The sequence below is a fragment of the Apteryx rowi genome, unplaced genomic scaffold (assembly GCF_003343035.1).
Source record: "Apteryx rowi isolate R43461 unplaced genomic scaffold, aptRow1 scaffold_21, whole genome shotgun sequence".
NCBI lineage: Eukaryota > Metazoa > Chordata > Aves > Apterygiformes > Apterygidae > Apteryx > Apteryx rowi.
In genome coordinates this window covers 3,159,759-3,175,252 of record NW_020448419.1, presented here as the reverse complement: position 1 = coordinate 3,175,252, position 15,494 = coordinate 3,159,759, and the positions used below count along the sequence as shown (strand labels likewise).

Genomic DNA, 15,494 nt, shown 5'->3' with positions numbered 1-15,494 from the left:
GACATGTTATTTTGAGATTCAGTGTGACCTTAGTATTTGCAACTCTTATTTTGTTTAGAAGAAGTGATTGAAAAGGAGAATGTGGAGAATGCAGCATTAGAAGAACCAGAGGAGGCTGCAGAGCTTTCAGCAGATGATGTAGAGGAGACTGCAGAGGTAAAGGACCTCTCAGATGGAGAAGATGCAGCAAATTCAAGTGCTGATGACTTGGAAGAAGATTTGGCACTTGCTAAAGAATCAGAGGAAGAAGAAGAAACAGAAGACTTAAGTGAACAACCTTTAGCTGATTCAGAGATTGAAAGCTCAGTAAGACAGCGTAAAAGTCGGGTGGCTGATAATGGACTATAGTTGTTTTGGTGGCGTATTTTGTACACTTGGACCAAAGAAGTATCAGAACCTGGGTCTGAAGCTGAAGCTTACACTTGACTTGTCACTTGCGTTTACGCAGAATCTCTGCTGCTCTGTCAGCAGGCTTTTTTTTTTTCTTTTTTGCTAATACTTACTCATTGACTTCATTTTATAAGCACACATGCTGTGTATATAACTTCTGCCATGACAATCAAAATGAGTATATTTTATCTGTTTGAAGATGTCTTAAGAGAAAGGAGAAAGGAGATGTAACCAACTCTCAGTCCAGTTGCTACGACATGGTCATCTGTGCTTGTAATCCTTTGTAAATATTGACTTAAACAAGGCCAGGATTTCTAACTCTAGTTTAGCTGTGACTTTTCTGTCAGAATGCTTATTTTTTCCAAATGCCAGAGAAGCATCAAACGTGGTACAGTAGTGAAAGAAGACGCCTTACTAGTCTTCTATTTAAAAAGAAAAAAAAAAAAAAACACCTTTGTGCATGATGGTTTATTTTTATCACTTTCAACTGAAGCACCTTTATGTTTGTTTGGTTGGGTTTTTTTTCCTCCAGTGTTTGTTTTGAAAGTATATCATAAGAGTGAGCTTTGTGCTCTGATTAGTGTGGCTCCAAAATTTTTCAGTTTTTGGTAATTCAGAAAGCATTCAAAACAAAAAAAAATTGGTAAATTCAGCTTGTTAGCTGGGTGGGTTTTTGTTGTTGTTGTTGTTGTTGTTGTTTTAATCCCAAGGAGTTTGAATCATTGAAAACCTCAGGCCAAGAAAGAGTGGCAGCTAGATGCTTAAAATATGTTTGAACCTCAGAGGTTTAATGGAAGTCATTTTAGTGCGTGGGGGGGACTTTTGCCAAAGCATGACTTTTTTGTCTGTCTTTAAGAGATTGTAGCAAGAAGTATTCATTTTGCAGCCAGTAAGTTGTGTATTTCTTGCCAATACAAGCTAGTCATATGCAGTGCAGTTCTGTTATTTCTAGCTCAGAATAGTTTTGGCAGAACTTGAACTGCTTTAATAATATTAACTGAAAAGGCACTTAAGGTTTTGTGCCTTTGTGTTTTCCTTTCTGCCATTAGAATCGGCCTGTTAGGAAATGGGAGGGGTAGGGGTAGTAAGAAGGGAGAAGCTTTTGGTTATGCTACTTTTATCTACTTAAACATGTATCTGTTGAACTGCATAAAGTGAAAATAGCTTGTCAGACAGCAGTAGGCATGGTTAGAAGGTGATGTCATTAAAGATACCAGTATTTCCCTCCAAGTCATTAAAGATATCAGTATTTCCCTCCTTTGGTTGAATTGGTTAACATTAAAGGCTTCTTGTTGTTGTTTATAACCACATCCCTTTAAGGTAAAGAATACCTACAGTGAAATCCTGTATGTTTCTGCTTTGTCAGTGTGTGTTCATGTGAATAAGATGTGTCTTAATGGTGACTTTTATATTGCATAACTTTGCTAGTAAGCATGAACTTCATCTTGTTCTCCAAGAATAAAGAGTAATTGGAGATGAAATCATATTTTTTTTATTAGAAGAGACAAGTTACAAGTGGAAAAAAAAAAAGTTTCCTGCCTGACTAATAGGGCCAGTTTGTTTTAAATTGTTTAAATGCTCATAAAGAGCTTATTTACTAGGGAAACTTGCATTTTCCTGTCTGTGTCCTGTTGCATATTATGTCTTGGAACTATATGGTGCAAACTTTGCATTTGTCTGTTACAGCTGTGTAAAGAAAAAATTACACTGCATATGTTGAATATGAATATTCTTTAAGGAGTGTTCTCAGTCCTGAAGTTTAATTTCATTCTAGAGTAATGGAGATTTGTAACTATGTTTTTACAACTGTGAAAGGATACAGTTGATAATATATGCACATTGCACTCTAATGAAAACAGCTTGTCTTGTGTTACCTGGGTGTAGTCCCCTGTAAGTGAGCGATTCTAGAAGCTTATGAACAGTGGGACTCTGCAGCCATTGAGGTAGGCAGCAGGTTGTTTTGTTTTTGTTTGTTTTTTTAACAAAGGAAAACTAAGCATGTATTTGCAAAAATTCAAGAAAACCTGGCTGCTCCACACTGGAGGGAAACATTGTGCACACCTTGGAGTATAGTTTTGCTGTTTCCCTGATGTATTTGCTTTTTTCATTGTTTCATAAAATTCTGAAAGGAAAACAAGACTTTAACTAAGCTACGTGAGACATGCAGGAGCCAGGCATGTATCTTCGATTACTTGCACTCATGTAGGATAAAACCTGACATATCCCCTCAGTCATGGATCTAAAACTACCAGGTTCTGAAAAATATGGAGGACTGTATCCAGCACAGACTGAGGGCGGTGATGACTTTGGTTGTATACCAAAGAGGATATTTTATACTGCATGGGGTCTTGTGATACTCCAGAAAAGTGTGTAAGGTGGAACGTGTCAATATTCAGTTTTGATTCAATTTATTTCCACTTTTGTAATAGCATGAAGCCAGTCCTCTAAAACCTCTCTAGCTGTTTAAAGAGGTTTTTTAAAAGGTAAAGAACATCCTTATACCTCACAGTGCTTTATACATTCACATTATGTTATACATTCATATGCCCAACAGCGTATAATGTTAAATGTTTAAAAAGTCAAGTTGCCTGTTTTCAGAGCTCAAGATCAGGCATTTGGGCTTTTTTGAATGCTTAGACAAAGGATGTTGTGCTCTTCCAAGAGTTGGATTTCATGACAGTGGCTTTAAATTAAAAATTAGCAATTTGCCCTTCTTGTTATGCAAGATGCAGGTTGTTTTGAGATGCTATGAGAAGGATTAGAAGATGCTATGTGTGATGACTCTTTGGAGTCTCTGCTCACAGCTCTTCTGTGTCATTTTCTTGAATGTCACTGTTAAGTTTGGATTATTTAAAATGAAAATATTAAGCATTTCCCATCGTAATAGAGCTAACTTTGTATCTGATGTACAGATTACAAAAGCATGTAGTAAATGGCAGCAGTTCACCTCTTCATAGATCTCTTGTGAATCTCACAGTGAGCAGTACTAGACTTCTAAGGTTTCTCAAACAATGTAATATGTATGTCATCGCTCCTGTATTTTCATGCATAAAATGGGGAATATTAAAGTTAACTTGGGTCTGACTGATCTTGTGTATTGGGAGTATCTGACTACAGAATTCACTAAATTGTACTTAAGGCTTTAGAAGAGTAAGTGCTGTGCAACCATTAGTATCTCCAACTTTGGTTTAATATTAATAGGAAGAATATTGTAGCAAAATATGGGAGATATTCAACTTTGAAGAATATTTTGTCTGGCTTAAGTAGTAATTAAATGTCTTAAAGGCTAAATTTCTCTTTAACAGAAAGACCACTGCCTATGCCATAAAAGTGAGAGTCAGCTTGTCCTCCAGAATCACTTCCCCCCCCCCCCCCCCCCAAAAACCCCACATCTTAAATGAATCATGTGAGAATAGGTGATTAATTAGGTGATCTAATTAGGTGAACACAACAATATTAAATTTGGTGTGTTTCCAAAAATGTCAGTACGTACCTTTTGTGCAATCTGAGTTATCTGTCTGTCCCTGTCCTCTGTTATGATTCGTTTTCAAAAGTGGAACTTGCTTTTGCAATCTCAGTTTTGACAAAATGTCCTTGGAGAAGCTGCTGCTGGCACTGTTCAGAATGTTTTGATTAAGTATAGGGCTGTTAACTGTAAGGCTTATAAACTAGAGCTATACGTCAAAAATGACTAAAAGTTTTTGAGAACCGATCTAAATTTAAAATGGGATGCATACCACTTTGAAAATCAGCCTCTGATAGCTCTGAGTGTGAATGCTGAAATCATTCAAAAAATCCAATATGTGGCTTTTTAAAGAGGGCATAAATGCGGCCTTCACATCTCCTGTTCTCAAGGTATGAGTCTTGGAATACTCTGTATAGGCTAGACCCGTGCTGGATAGCACTTGTTCTATAGGCTGTCTTCACTGAAATGTTATACAGGATTGTCTTTTTATATGAAAGTGTTGCAAATTTATACTATGAGTATTTGTACTGGAATTCTATATAAACTTTGTATTGATGAACTTGTAGTTAGTCTTCATTTCTAAGTGTGTAGATTGCTCATCTGTGTATTTAACAAAAGATTTTTAACATTGTTTTCCAACTGATACTAGAGGTGATAGCTTGCTTGCAAAGATTCCTTAAATGCTTTAAAACAAATCTTTATATTAATGAATTGCCTCCTTTTACATTAATGACAAAATACCTGGAAATACATGCAGACTGAGATTTTCATTGTAGTAACTCAGGGCTGGGAAATATGGTTTTGAAGGTATAAGATGCAGCTGGGACTAGACTGTTGCCAAAATAGTACAACCTTGAATCCTTGAGGATTGACACTTCTGTTTTGTGTGTGTGTGTGTGTGTGTGTGTGTGTGTGTGTGTGTTGGGAAGGGGGAGTGTTTGTGTGCCCATTCCCTGCTCCCCCAAAGTAATCCACAGTCTGTGCAAATCTTAAGGTTTTTTGTGTCTGTGTTTGAGAGGCTTTTAACATAAAACTAAAGATTTCAGGCCTTTAATTTACATGAAGATACAGTTATTCATTTTGAGTAGGGTTTCTTAAAAAGAAAAGTGACATGATTTCTAGGTGGATCTGTGACCTTGCACCTTAGTCTTTCTCAAGGTGCCTAAAATCACCAGGCCACGTTATCTTGTTTTGTTTTTCTACTTGAATAGGCATGGAAATGCAGCATTACTGCTGTTCTCCTTAAGGATGTTTCCAGCAACTGAGGACTTCATCCTGCAGTTTGAATTGTCAGATGGATTAGGTAGGTAGCTGTTAGGCAGAAGGCTTCCTTAGCCAGTTTACTTGCTGATGTGATACCATGACTTCACTTTCTTTCCTAGTAGGATGTTTTATCAGGAATGTGCTAACTCTGTCTGGGACTTTGAGGACAGCAGTACATTTCTCCCTACTGATGTGGTCACCAAGAAGCGTACAGACCTAAATGGTACGATATCTGATAGTAGCTCACAGCAAGCAGTCTTTGCTAAATAAACTGGCCTTAAGGCCAGGTGTGCTGAGTATGGAGGGAGAGGTGGGACCTTGTGACTATTAGGAACCATTATCGCAACATATTTGGATGATGCAAACAACAGTAGTGGATCCAGTACAAAGTTGGATTCTTTCTTGTTGCACGAGTCTTCTGGACCACCTTTCACTAATGAATGCAGTGGGAACATAACTGCTGCGTGGGGTTGGGTGGTCTGCATTTCCTCTTGTTTTCTCTTCTATTGCATCAATTTCCTGATGTAAAATTAAGAGGGAATGGTATCAAATGAAAACGTGATAAGCATTTGTTTTATTATTTTACTGTTTAATCAGCTGCATCTTGTTCTGTCTCCTGATGTGAGAATATGAAATGTTCTCCATGAAAACTCACAGGTGGAGTATTTACTACAGACAAAATCCAACCAGATTCTGAAAATTACTTTGTTTAAGCAATCAGACAAGCATAGGCTCTCTTCTTATAGAGGAAGTATGAAGATAACTTTCTGATGAACACAGCTGGAACATGCACAACTGGAGCCGTAGAAAAGTTTGAAATTTTGCTGTGGAATTTATACCTTTGAAATGTATTTGTCTTGAATCACTGTGAAAGCTAAATACAAAAAAAGGGAGGTGGGGGGAGGGTGACTTCGCTGAAAGTTTTAGCTGTCAGGGTTGCCTTTGCTTCCCCTGTTCTATCTTTAATGTTTTACTTTATTTGCCAGTCATTTACCTTTTGTGTTCAATGGGCAAAAACATCCTTGGTTGTTCCAGTAACAGGGCTGCTGAGTAGCGTGTGCCTCCTCTTAGAAGTTAATGATATATTCAAAATGAAAAATTGAATGGCTGTTGCTGGCATCTTTGCAGGCAGTCTTTTGACTGCAATATGATAGTGGGAAGGAGATAGACCCTCTCCCTTTCCTTTTTCTGAGTGTTAAAAAACACATGTGTGCACACAAAACCCAGGATATCTTAAAGGAAAGGGCAGCCCAGGGGAAAACAGTCCATGCTCCTTGTGGCACTTCTGCAGTCCTTTCTAGGAGCTAGCTGTCTTTCTGTCTAACTTATCTGCTTATCCTTTCATTCCTAACCAGTCATGCACCACTGATTTATTTGTAAGCTGATTTGCCAGGGAACCAAGTCTGCCGATACCTTTCTTCCCTTTTCTTCCTTAGAGGGGGGAAAAAGGTTGGTTGTTTTTTTTTTTTCCTGAGTATAGAAACACCTTAAAAATTCTTTGTACTGTCCTTTTTACTTTCACTTTCTCCTTTCCCCAAAGAGAAAGGAAAGCCCTATATTTAAATATACAGGGGATGAATGGGGATTTAGTAATCGAATATTTTCATTAAAATCTTTGTTTTATATGGAAATGCCATTTTTCTTTGGTCATTAGAATTTCTCAGAGCCTGCTATTACTTTTGTACTCTTACATCTGTTCTGGATTTGTTTGGTGTGAGAACTGAATCTAGACACTGCTAACTGTCTTTGTACGTGCTGTACCAGTAGCTTTTGCACGTGCAGAGGGTGCACAAATGACAGTGGTCATTTACAGTATTTGAACTTCTGTCTCACATAAAGGATGGGGAAAGATCATGCTTGATAAGAGCATTTTTAATGATAAAGCAACAGATTGAGCATGTTAACTTTAAAATAAGTGTTACATAGTTAGGGTTCTGTGAAGTTACACAAACAAGTGATTCTGTGGGAGTTTCCAGTGTTTGAAATGGAAATTTGCGCACTGACCACAGAACAGATCCACCAGGCAGCCCTGAAACATATGAACAAGAACTGTCAGCTGTGTTGCAGGAAGTAGATGGCGGCACAGATATGGTCATCAAGAAATCTCATCTACTACTCATGCTGCTACTTCCAAGTAGCAAACTACTGCACTGAATTGAATTCCTGGCAAGGAGAAGGTCTCTAGAGTCCATACAGTGCTGCTGTACGAGATCCACAGTGGAAACCTTTCAAGGTGAACATGGGAAGGGAAGCTAATGTCTCTGCTTTATTGTAGTCTAATGACACATTTAAGTTTTAGGTCAGTCACTCTCAGACTTGTGCACAGCTTAGATCTTTGGTCAAGACTGCGATCTTCACTGCAACACTATTGTTTTAGGCCACCCCTTGTCCTGCCTCCCTAAGGGCTTCTCAGGGCTACATCCATTTATTGCTCTGTGTGTGTGTAAGACCAATGATGAGAATGTTTTTCATAAGTCTCTCCTGAATTGTTTTCCTTCTGTTCAAAGTTGTATGGATCCTCCTCGGATAACAGTTCTTCCAGCTGATGCTCCAGCCTCTTTCCATCCCAGCAGTCACTAGACTCCCCAGCTTCACAAAACAGACATTCCTGAGGGCTTATGAAGGCACCTTACCTGCTATGCTGAGTGGCCATAGATCTCTTTTCATTCCTACAATACCTCATCATTTTCAACACTGTCTCATGCTGAAGTCACAAATGGCTGAAAAACTGTAAACGTTTTTCTATTGATCCATCACTTTTTTTATCAGTGGCTGCCATTGGGGAAGAATTTGCAACATCAGGCCTAGTCTCTCTTCTGTCTCTGTTTGTATATCCGTAAAGGAAAGCTATTTCCTTTCACCAAAATAGAAGGGAGGATCTGGGGGCCATACTGATAAATAAGTAAAAGGAGTTGTATCTTACTGGATTCAGTGTAGCTGAGGAAAAAGGAACCCCTCTGCAACACTTGCCTCTGGTTTTGTTCTCCAGGCTAGTTTATGTGAATGGTTGATTTAAAAACATAGAGTAGGAACTCAGAATACCTCTTCTTATCTCCTTTCCCTGGGACACAGTGACTTGGAGGGGCTAAAATAAACTGGTTCAGCTCTGATTGATGCCAAATACTCATTGAAAACACTTTACCTTAGGGTGTTCATAATCTGTAAAGAGGCAGAAAGAGGTAGTTTCTGACTTCTCAAATGTTCGTGGGGTTTGGGAAGTTAAAACAGAGCATGGTTTTTTTTGTGTGTGTATGTTTAAAATGTCACTTGATGAAACAGCTTTGCATGACACTCAAGAAATATTGAGATAACCACTGGAACACTGATATATTTTAGTCACATATTGCAGCTAACTTCAGGGGTTAACTGAAAAAGCTAACTGAAGAAAGATCCCAGCTGATGTATCCTTCACTTAAAGGATTCTTATTTGTTCACAAAAGACCATCAATGTTGTCTCTGATCCTGTAGTAGGAGCACAGTGGTTCAGACTAAATGTGCATGCAGCTCTTTTTTCTGTCTGTGACTGTCTTTTAGGGCAAGCATGTAGTAACATTTCCTAGAACACTCTTCTGGCCTCTGATTGAGGGGCTTCCTGAGCCAGAAGTCATATCTCCATATTTAATAACAGTTGGTAAATTTTTCTTCCCTGAATTTGTGATACCCCTTTTTTGAACCAAAGTAAGAAAAGATTTCTTCACAGGGCCTGGTGGAGCTGAGCTTTAATTACATGATGCTACTTTCCATTGTAATTGTCTAGTGACCTGCCAGGGGAACAAATGAGAAAGAGTAGGCAGAAGATAGTAGGAGAAGATGTTACTGTTACCTTGATTTTGTTTTTCTTTGCCCTAATCACATCTGAACATTTCAACTGAGCTGTGCATTAACTTTCATCAGTGAGGTTTGCCTTTGTTACTTGGGCAAGCTCTTTGCTGTTAAGTAAGATGTTTTCTCTTGCTTTTAAGGTTAAAGTTAAGATAGCTGATGTCTCATTAAGCAGACAGAGGTAGCACCCAGAGAGGTAGCAACCAGATAAATTCATTAAAATAAAGGAGCCAATTACCTGGAAGGGAGCTGGATCAGAATGATTCTGTGTATCGCTATGAGATGTGCCAGGGATCACACATGTGCTACCAGTAAGAGGCCAAATACTCATAGCTTAGCAGCAAGCTACTGCTTATTTTGCTTTGTTTTATGATGTTGGCAGCCTCTTCCCCACCCCAGCTCATAAACTGGCCAGAGGTGGGAAGGGGTGTGTGCCTCTGCTGGAGCAGAGGGATCTCCAGCTCCTGGTGGCCTTTGGGGGCTGCAGTTTCTTGGGGCCCGGTGGCTTAGCCAGAGCTGTAAGCCAATGCCACCTTGGCCTAACTCGCCTTTGGCACTTATTTCCCATTTTTGCGGGGGGAACTCAAGAGGTTGGCATGAAGATATGCATGTTGATGTATGTGAGCAAGTTAGGGAGGGTGATAGGGAAGGGAAGAAGAACTTTTAACCTGAGTGACAAATAATGACCAATAAAGTAAAGGCAGTCTGATTTTTGTACAAATATGGCAAATCTATATAAGTAGAGAGAGAGATCAACATGGGCAATGTTATAAAGGCCTTAAAAAGCATGTTTTTGTTGTTTTGTTGGGGGTTTTTTTTTGGGGGGGTGAATATAGACATAGTAAAAGTGATGATCAGTGGTGAAAAGGTGTAGTTACCTTCAGCAATTTTTGTGCAGATTATCCAACATTACAAGCTGTACCACAAAATATTGGTGTTGAATTCGGTTGTGCATATTAAAATATTTAGCTCTCACAGAATGTTTAGTCTCATATGCTCTAGGATAAATGCCTGTTTTTAGCATAAGCAATGCAAGTTTTAAATGAAAAAAGACCTATTCCCAGTTTGTGCTGGGAGCACAGAGAAATATCAATTAAGCCATTTTGGATTTGAATTGAATTTGACATTGATGTGTGATAAATGCCCCCTGGTGTAATTTTATGTATGTATATTGATGATAATCTTCAGCAATTCCTCCCATGAAAATTCTGAACACCTGTAAGAATGATCACCCCCCCCCCCCCAGCGTGTGTTAAATTAAGATGCTCTCATCTGGGGAAAGCAATTGGAGAAATAGCTGCAAGTGTCTAAGAGCCATAGTTTTCTTTAAATGATTCCCAGTACTGACCTTACAGTTGGCACCATCCTTCCCGTTTCAATCCGTGAGATATTCTTCAAAAGATGTTTCAAAATCTCCTTTGAATCTTAAGCAGTTTTCTCACTCTCTGCAGAATATTATGTTCCTGGCTGTTATTTATAAACCAACAGCAAGGAAGATGGCTGTGGTTTTGACAGAGGTATATGTGTATTTAACTTGACATTGTGTGAATTCCTCAGCCTTGTTGAGGGAAAAATCAAGTCATCTAAAGCCCTATATTGTTGGAGGGAGTGAGGCATGGCTGTATTTATATTGCGTTGCATTTCTTCATCTCTGAAAGCACCACAAATAACTAGCACTGAATCAACAACAGGCTAGTTGCCTGTTTGCTTACAAGACGGTCAGAAATTGAGGTCTGTGCTGGGCTGCAGTGACCACAGTGCGTGCTGCTTTGTTTGTGTGTGCTTGGCAAAGGTCTGCTGCACCTCGACCTTTGCTTTGGAGGGTTTGATTCCAACTGAAGTACTGAATGCTCCCTTCTCCCCAAACTCTGCTTTAAAAAAAAAAAAAGGCATTGAAAGTAATTGAAATGTGCACAGCAGGAAAACTGAATATATACAGCTATGATACACTTGTGACTTCTCCCTGTCAAGATTAAAAAAGTATCTCTATATATAATTTCTTATGAGTTCTTGTTTGAATCTTGACTTTACAAAAATCTTGCATTCTGGATGAATGTCATCTGTTTGATAAGCTAATTTTGTTTCCAGCTAGCGAATGCATCTGACTTCATAACATGAGATCTCTGGGTTGTGGAGGGGGAATTGGCTTGAAAAGAGGGACTTGTTTGCCCGAGGACGTATTGGATGCTCTAGCCAGCTGGGGGCCAGGTCTGTGCAACTTGACACAGAATCTGGATCTGTAATGGAAACAACTGGAAACTCACCTGTGTTAACTGGAGTTTTAAATGCCAGTCCAGACTTGGATCTGCTTTTATAAATTGTCCATAGAACAAAATTCTGATTTAGACATAAGCAATATCTTTCTCTTCCCTTTTCCAGCATCCTGCATATTTTCAATGATAAAAGCATACCCAAGAGACAGGACATTCCTCTTGCTGCAGGTTTCAGCCATCCATGCTGCACCAATATACTTTGCTTGCTGATGCATTTTCTTTCTTTCCCCATGTCTTACTCCTCTAGGTTTGCTTTGACATCATGAAATAGAACGGTGCTGAAGTCCAGAGTGACACAAGAAGTTTGTGTGTGTTTGCGTGTGTGTAGATATGCGAATCAGATCCTGATGAAGTCCTAAATTAATGATTTACAGAGAAAAATACAAAGCTTAAAACAGAGGGAAGCAGGAATGAACTTACCCTGCGAGATCTGCAGACATGTCTGGAAAACCAGTTTGTGTTGCTGATTATGAAGAGTATGCTAAAAAAGTTCTTCCAAAATCAGTGTATGATTATTACCAATCAGGAGCAGATGACCAAGAAACATTAGCAGATAATGTAGCAGCATTTTCAAGGTAGGAGGATGACTTAAGGTTGTAATACATATGCATATATATGTACTTGTGTGTGTGTGTGTGTGTGTGTATAAATTCTGCTTTATTAGTAGATGTGGGTGCACAATTGACTCTTGTTCACACAGAAAAGTCTTTCTGAAAAACTTTAAGCAAAAAAAATTTTCTGTTTCTTCTTTTCAGGACAACCTAGCAGCTCTTTCCTTTCGCCTCTCCAACTAATATTTTCTATCAAATGCAGCCCCAAAAATACACTAGAATGTTTTCTAGCTTTACCTGAGTTTTGTTTCTTTTCTGTTGCAGTTAGCATAAAGTCTGCGTTCTTTTGGCCCTGACATAACCAACATCCAATCAGCTAATGAAACTTTAGTTTCTATGTTTAGGTTATAAGTACAGGATTCTTCTGTTTTCATTTTTTTAGCTCCTGAATTGGTTCCAGCTCTCACCTGTTCCTCCTAAACTGCATTAATTATGCAGCCTCCCATAATGAGTGTTTCTGCGACACTGCTAAATCAAAGTTAAATATCCTAGCAGCGTGCTCTGGAATGAGCAACGAAAGCCAGTGCTTGGTACCGAGTGGCCAAGCTGTGGTCAGGAGATCTCCAGTAGCGGGGTCAGTGCTTCAGCATGAAATACTGTAAGTAATGGTTGCTATTATAAACCAGTTCTAATCTACATCATCTGGCCCCTTGTCCTGTTCTCAAAACCTGAACTCCCTGAACCCTTTGGTTCAGAAGCACAAGATCACCACAGTTTAAAGTAGCTTTTGCTGTTAAATTCTATGGAGGAGTGTCAAAGCACGTTTCAAGCCACTTTCCCTGTGTTGTGGTGGTTCTCCCTCCCCTGAATCTCAGTTTTTCCTCTGCCACCAGAGCATTAGCCCACACACTGCAGAAAAGAAAGGCAGGCTAATCACATCATCCCAGTTAAGCCTAGTCAAACAGTTTAAACAAACAGCTGTTAGCTTCCATTTTTTCCTTTGGTTCTTGGGTTTTGTTGGTGCAGACATTTAACCCTCCTGCACTTGTTTTTGTTAATCTCTAAAACCCTTATCTTTAATCTCATGTGTGTTCTGTGTGTCTAGCAAACCAAACAAAAATTTCTGATTTATTTTTAGTTTTTCACCCTCCCCACTTTATTTTTCTTCCTTAGAGGTCAAATATCCTGGCCAAATGACAAATAGCTTGTCTTGCATGCCAAGAAAAGTGTCAGATATGCATAGGTGCTACATGTTTGATTATAGGCTAGGTTGAAATCATTGAGCACATTTTTCTCTGTTAACTATGGAGTAGGGTAGAAGTTGAAGGATGGTGCTGCTGAAGAGACATTGAGGGGGATGGTTCTAAATCTTTATTAGCCTCCAGGTTTATTGACATTCCCACTTGTGTAGATGGGTCTGCTGGCCTGGATTCTCACCTACTTGCAGGGTACGACTGAATTTGCGGTAATACCTTGCTCTTCTATAGCACTTGTCATTAGCTAGGCTTAACTCATTTTGCTGAGGTGCTAGATATCGCTTGCCTCATTTTATGGATTAGAAATGAAACGCAGACAAAGGGTTAGAGGAAAGGGCAGACAGTAATTTCATGGCTAACTTTTAGACAGCTTGTTGAGTTAGGATCTGTGTGCCCAGGGCAAGCTGGGTGCCTGCGAATGGAAACCAATAGTGCTAGTGGACTGAAAAGACTGGTTGCTCAGCTAACCAGATCCCCGAGATCCCTAAGGTTTTGGAGATTCTGCAGTTCAGTTCTCTTCTCTCTTTCTGAACCTATTGCAGTCTGTAATCTTGTGGAAGACGAAAAGAATAATTTTGCCAAAGAAAACAATTGGTTGGGAACACTTCTGAATCAAAACAAAAAACAACAACAAAAAAAACAGTTTTAAAGGTTCAAGTCTTTGAATTCAGGCTCCTTGAGAGGTAAGTGGTCACCTTTATCTTCTTGTGTACCCAGTACTAAGCGATTTGTCCAGACTTGCGCAGGAGGCTTGTGGCAGAGCAGAGTGTGGCAGCCGCAGACTAGCAAGCCCTGTGACTGCTCCAGGTGCCTTTCCGCAGGAGACGAGCAGTTTCCCTGGAAATCACGTGCAGCTTCTTAAAGACTCTAGAAAACCGTGGCAAGTCCTTTGGCTGGATCTCAAAGGTCAGAGCTCGGAAATTAACTCAGAAGCCTGATATTAGGGACTTGTATAGAAAAGCTGGCAGGAGAATTATGTTCAAGAAGAAAACTAACCCACGCTGCAGTTGGTTATTCCAGGCCTCTTGGCTAGACACAAGCACCTGCTGAAACCCCGTTTGCGCTTGGCGCCGTTCAGACACAGAACCAAGGGGCTGTTCCTATGCCAAGGGGTGAACAGGAGCAGGAGGGGATGTAGTAATGCTCACCTATTTTTTTTTGAATGCTTCCAGATGCTTTATAAAGGTTATCTACCTTGATAACAAAATGAGATGTTAAGGAAAGGAGATCGAAAGGAAGTGCTTAGAGGCAATCAACAGTAGAAGTAGCAAATTTTTTACTGCTAACCACGATAACTAATCATGATTTAAACAGAAATTGGATCTAATCTGCCTGGAGACATATTAACAAAGGTAGGTAAATCTGCTTGCCAGACTTGTATTTTCTTAGCACATGGGATGCTGTGATTAACAGTTTATCTGACCGTGTTTGCAGTGGCTTCCTGGTAGCATATCTAGAAGGGATGGGGTAGAAAACTTGTGTAAAGACTTCTCAGTATTTTGGAGTATAAAACTTACTTGGAGTGAGTAAGTATCCTTAAAATCTTTAATAATTCTTTTTCGATGCTGATAGGAGAAGCATGGTCTAATCACTAAGGCAGGATTGCCACTGAATCTGGGTTCAGTCCCTGGTCTCTCAAAGTCTTTGTGTCTTTGAGCATGTTATTGGTTATTTCTCTGTTCCTGAGTGCAGCTCGCGGGTTAATGTAAAGTAAGATATACTTTATGCCTCCTGCTCACAAAGATCATAAAGTCAGATATCTTTCCGAAAGAAATCAGTATGTTCAGCTTTTTCTGATGGCCTCAGACTCCCATTGATTTCTACTGGCAAAGGCTCAGTTGCTTGCAGTTTTAGGACACAGGATTCAGCCTGATTATATAAATTTACAATTTATTTAAATTTTTAGAATATGTATTTGTAAATTTTTATATTTAAATGGAAAAGAAGAAAGCACAAAACTGAATCAAAAGCATGAATTCTTAACCCATACCTTTGTACAAAATTATTTAGGTGAGTAATACTGACAGGAGGGGTTCTGTTAGGGAAAAATTATGATGTCAGGTTTGTCTGTGAGGTTTTTTCTTTTTTTCTTTTTTTCTTTTTTTGCAAGTTAATGGTTGCATTTAAAGACAAATAGACTGCTATTATGGAATGATCTAGCAAGTGAATGAACCTGTTGATAGGTAATGCAATGTCTTCAGAAAGACCCATGCTATTTCTAGAAAAGTGAAATTCAAATCCATTTGATTATAAAATGAATATCTTGGCCTTTTGAAAATGTGGAGAATTCATAGGAGCTTAAAGTACTTTGGTACTATAATCAGATACTAGATTATAAAGTGCCTCCAAAAGACCATTGGTAAGGATGGGGTTAACACCAGACACAGTAACTTTTCTGTTTTCCATTTTTCCTGGGATTGATGTTGGAGTGAGGAAGCAGAGCTCTTATTTCAACATTAGTGTTACTGCTAAG

General features: G+C 39.1%; 2 protein-coding genes across 10 annotated transcripts in view; both read left to right on the top strand.

Annotated features, from left to right (window-relative positions):
- Positions 1-4,415, top strand: part of TMX4 (thioredoxin related transmembrane protein 4) — a 29,026-nt gene extending 24,611 nt beyond the window's left edge. Inside the window, exon 8 of the mRNA XM_026064145.1 lies at positions 59-4,415. Coding sequence (XP_025919930.1) covers positions 59-348 — 290 coding nt within the window. The 3' untranslated portion in view covers positions 349-4,415. The remainder of the gene's footprint in view (positions 1-58) is intronic.
- Positions 4,416-4,525: 110 nt separating this feature from the next.
- Positions 4,526-15,494, top strand: part of HAO1 (hydroxyacid oxidase 1) — a 40,602-nt gene continuing 29,633 nt past the window's right edge. Inside the window, exons 1-3 of one of the 9 annotated variants that reach the window (XM_026064104.1) lie at positions 4,526-5,159; positions 5,242-7,352; positions 11,462-11,789. In XM_026064104.1, coding sequence (XP_025919889.1) covers positions 11,653-11,789 — 137 coding nt within the window. In that variant the 5' untranslated portion in view covers positions 4,526-5,159; positions 5,242-7,352; positions 11,462-11,652. Of the gene's footprint in view, positions 7,353-11,461; positions 11,790-12,207; positions 12,424-13,563; positions 14,374-15,494 lie in introns of those variants that run through there. The other 8 variants (XM_026064107.1, XM_026064106.1, XM_026064105.1 and 5 more) reach the window with 8 other exon arrangements.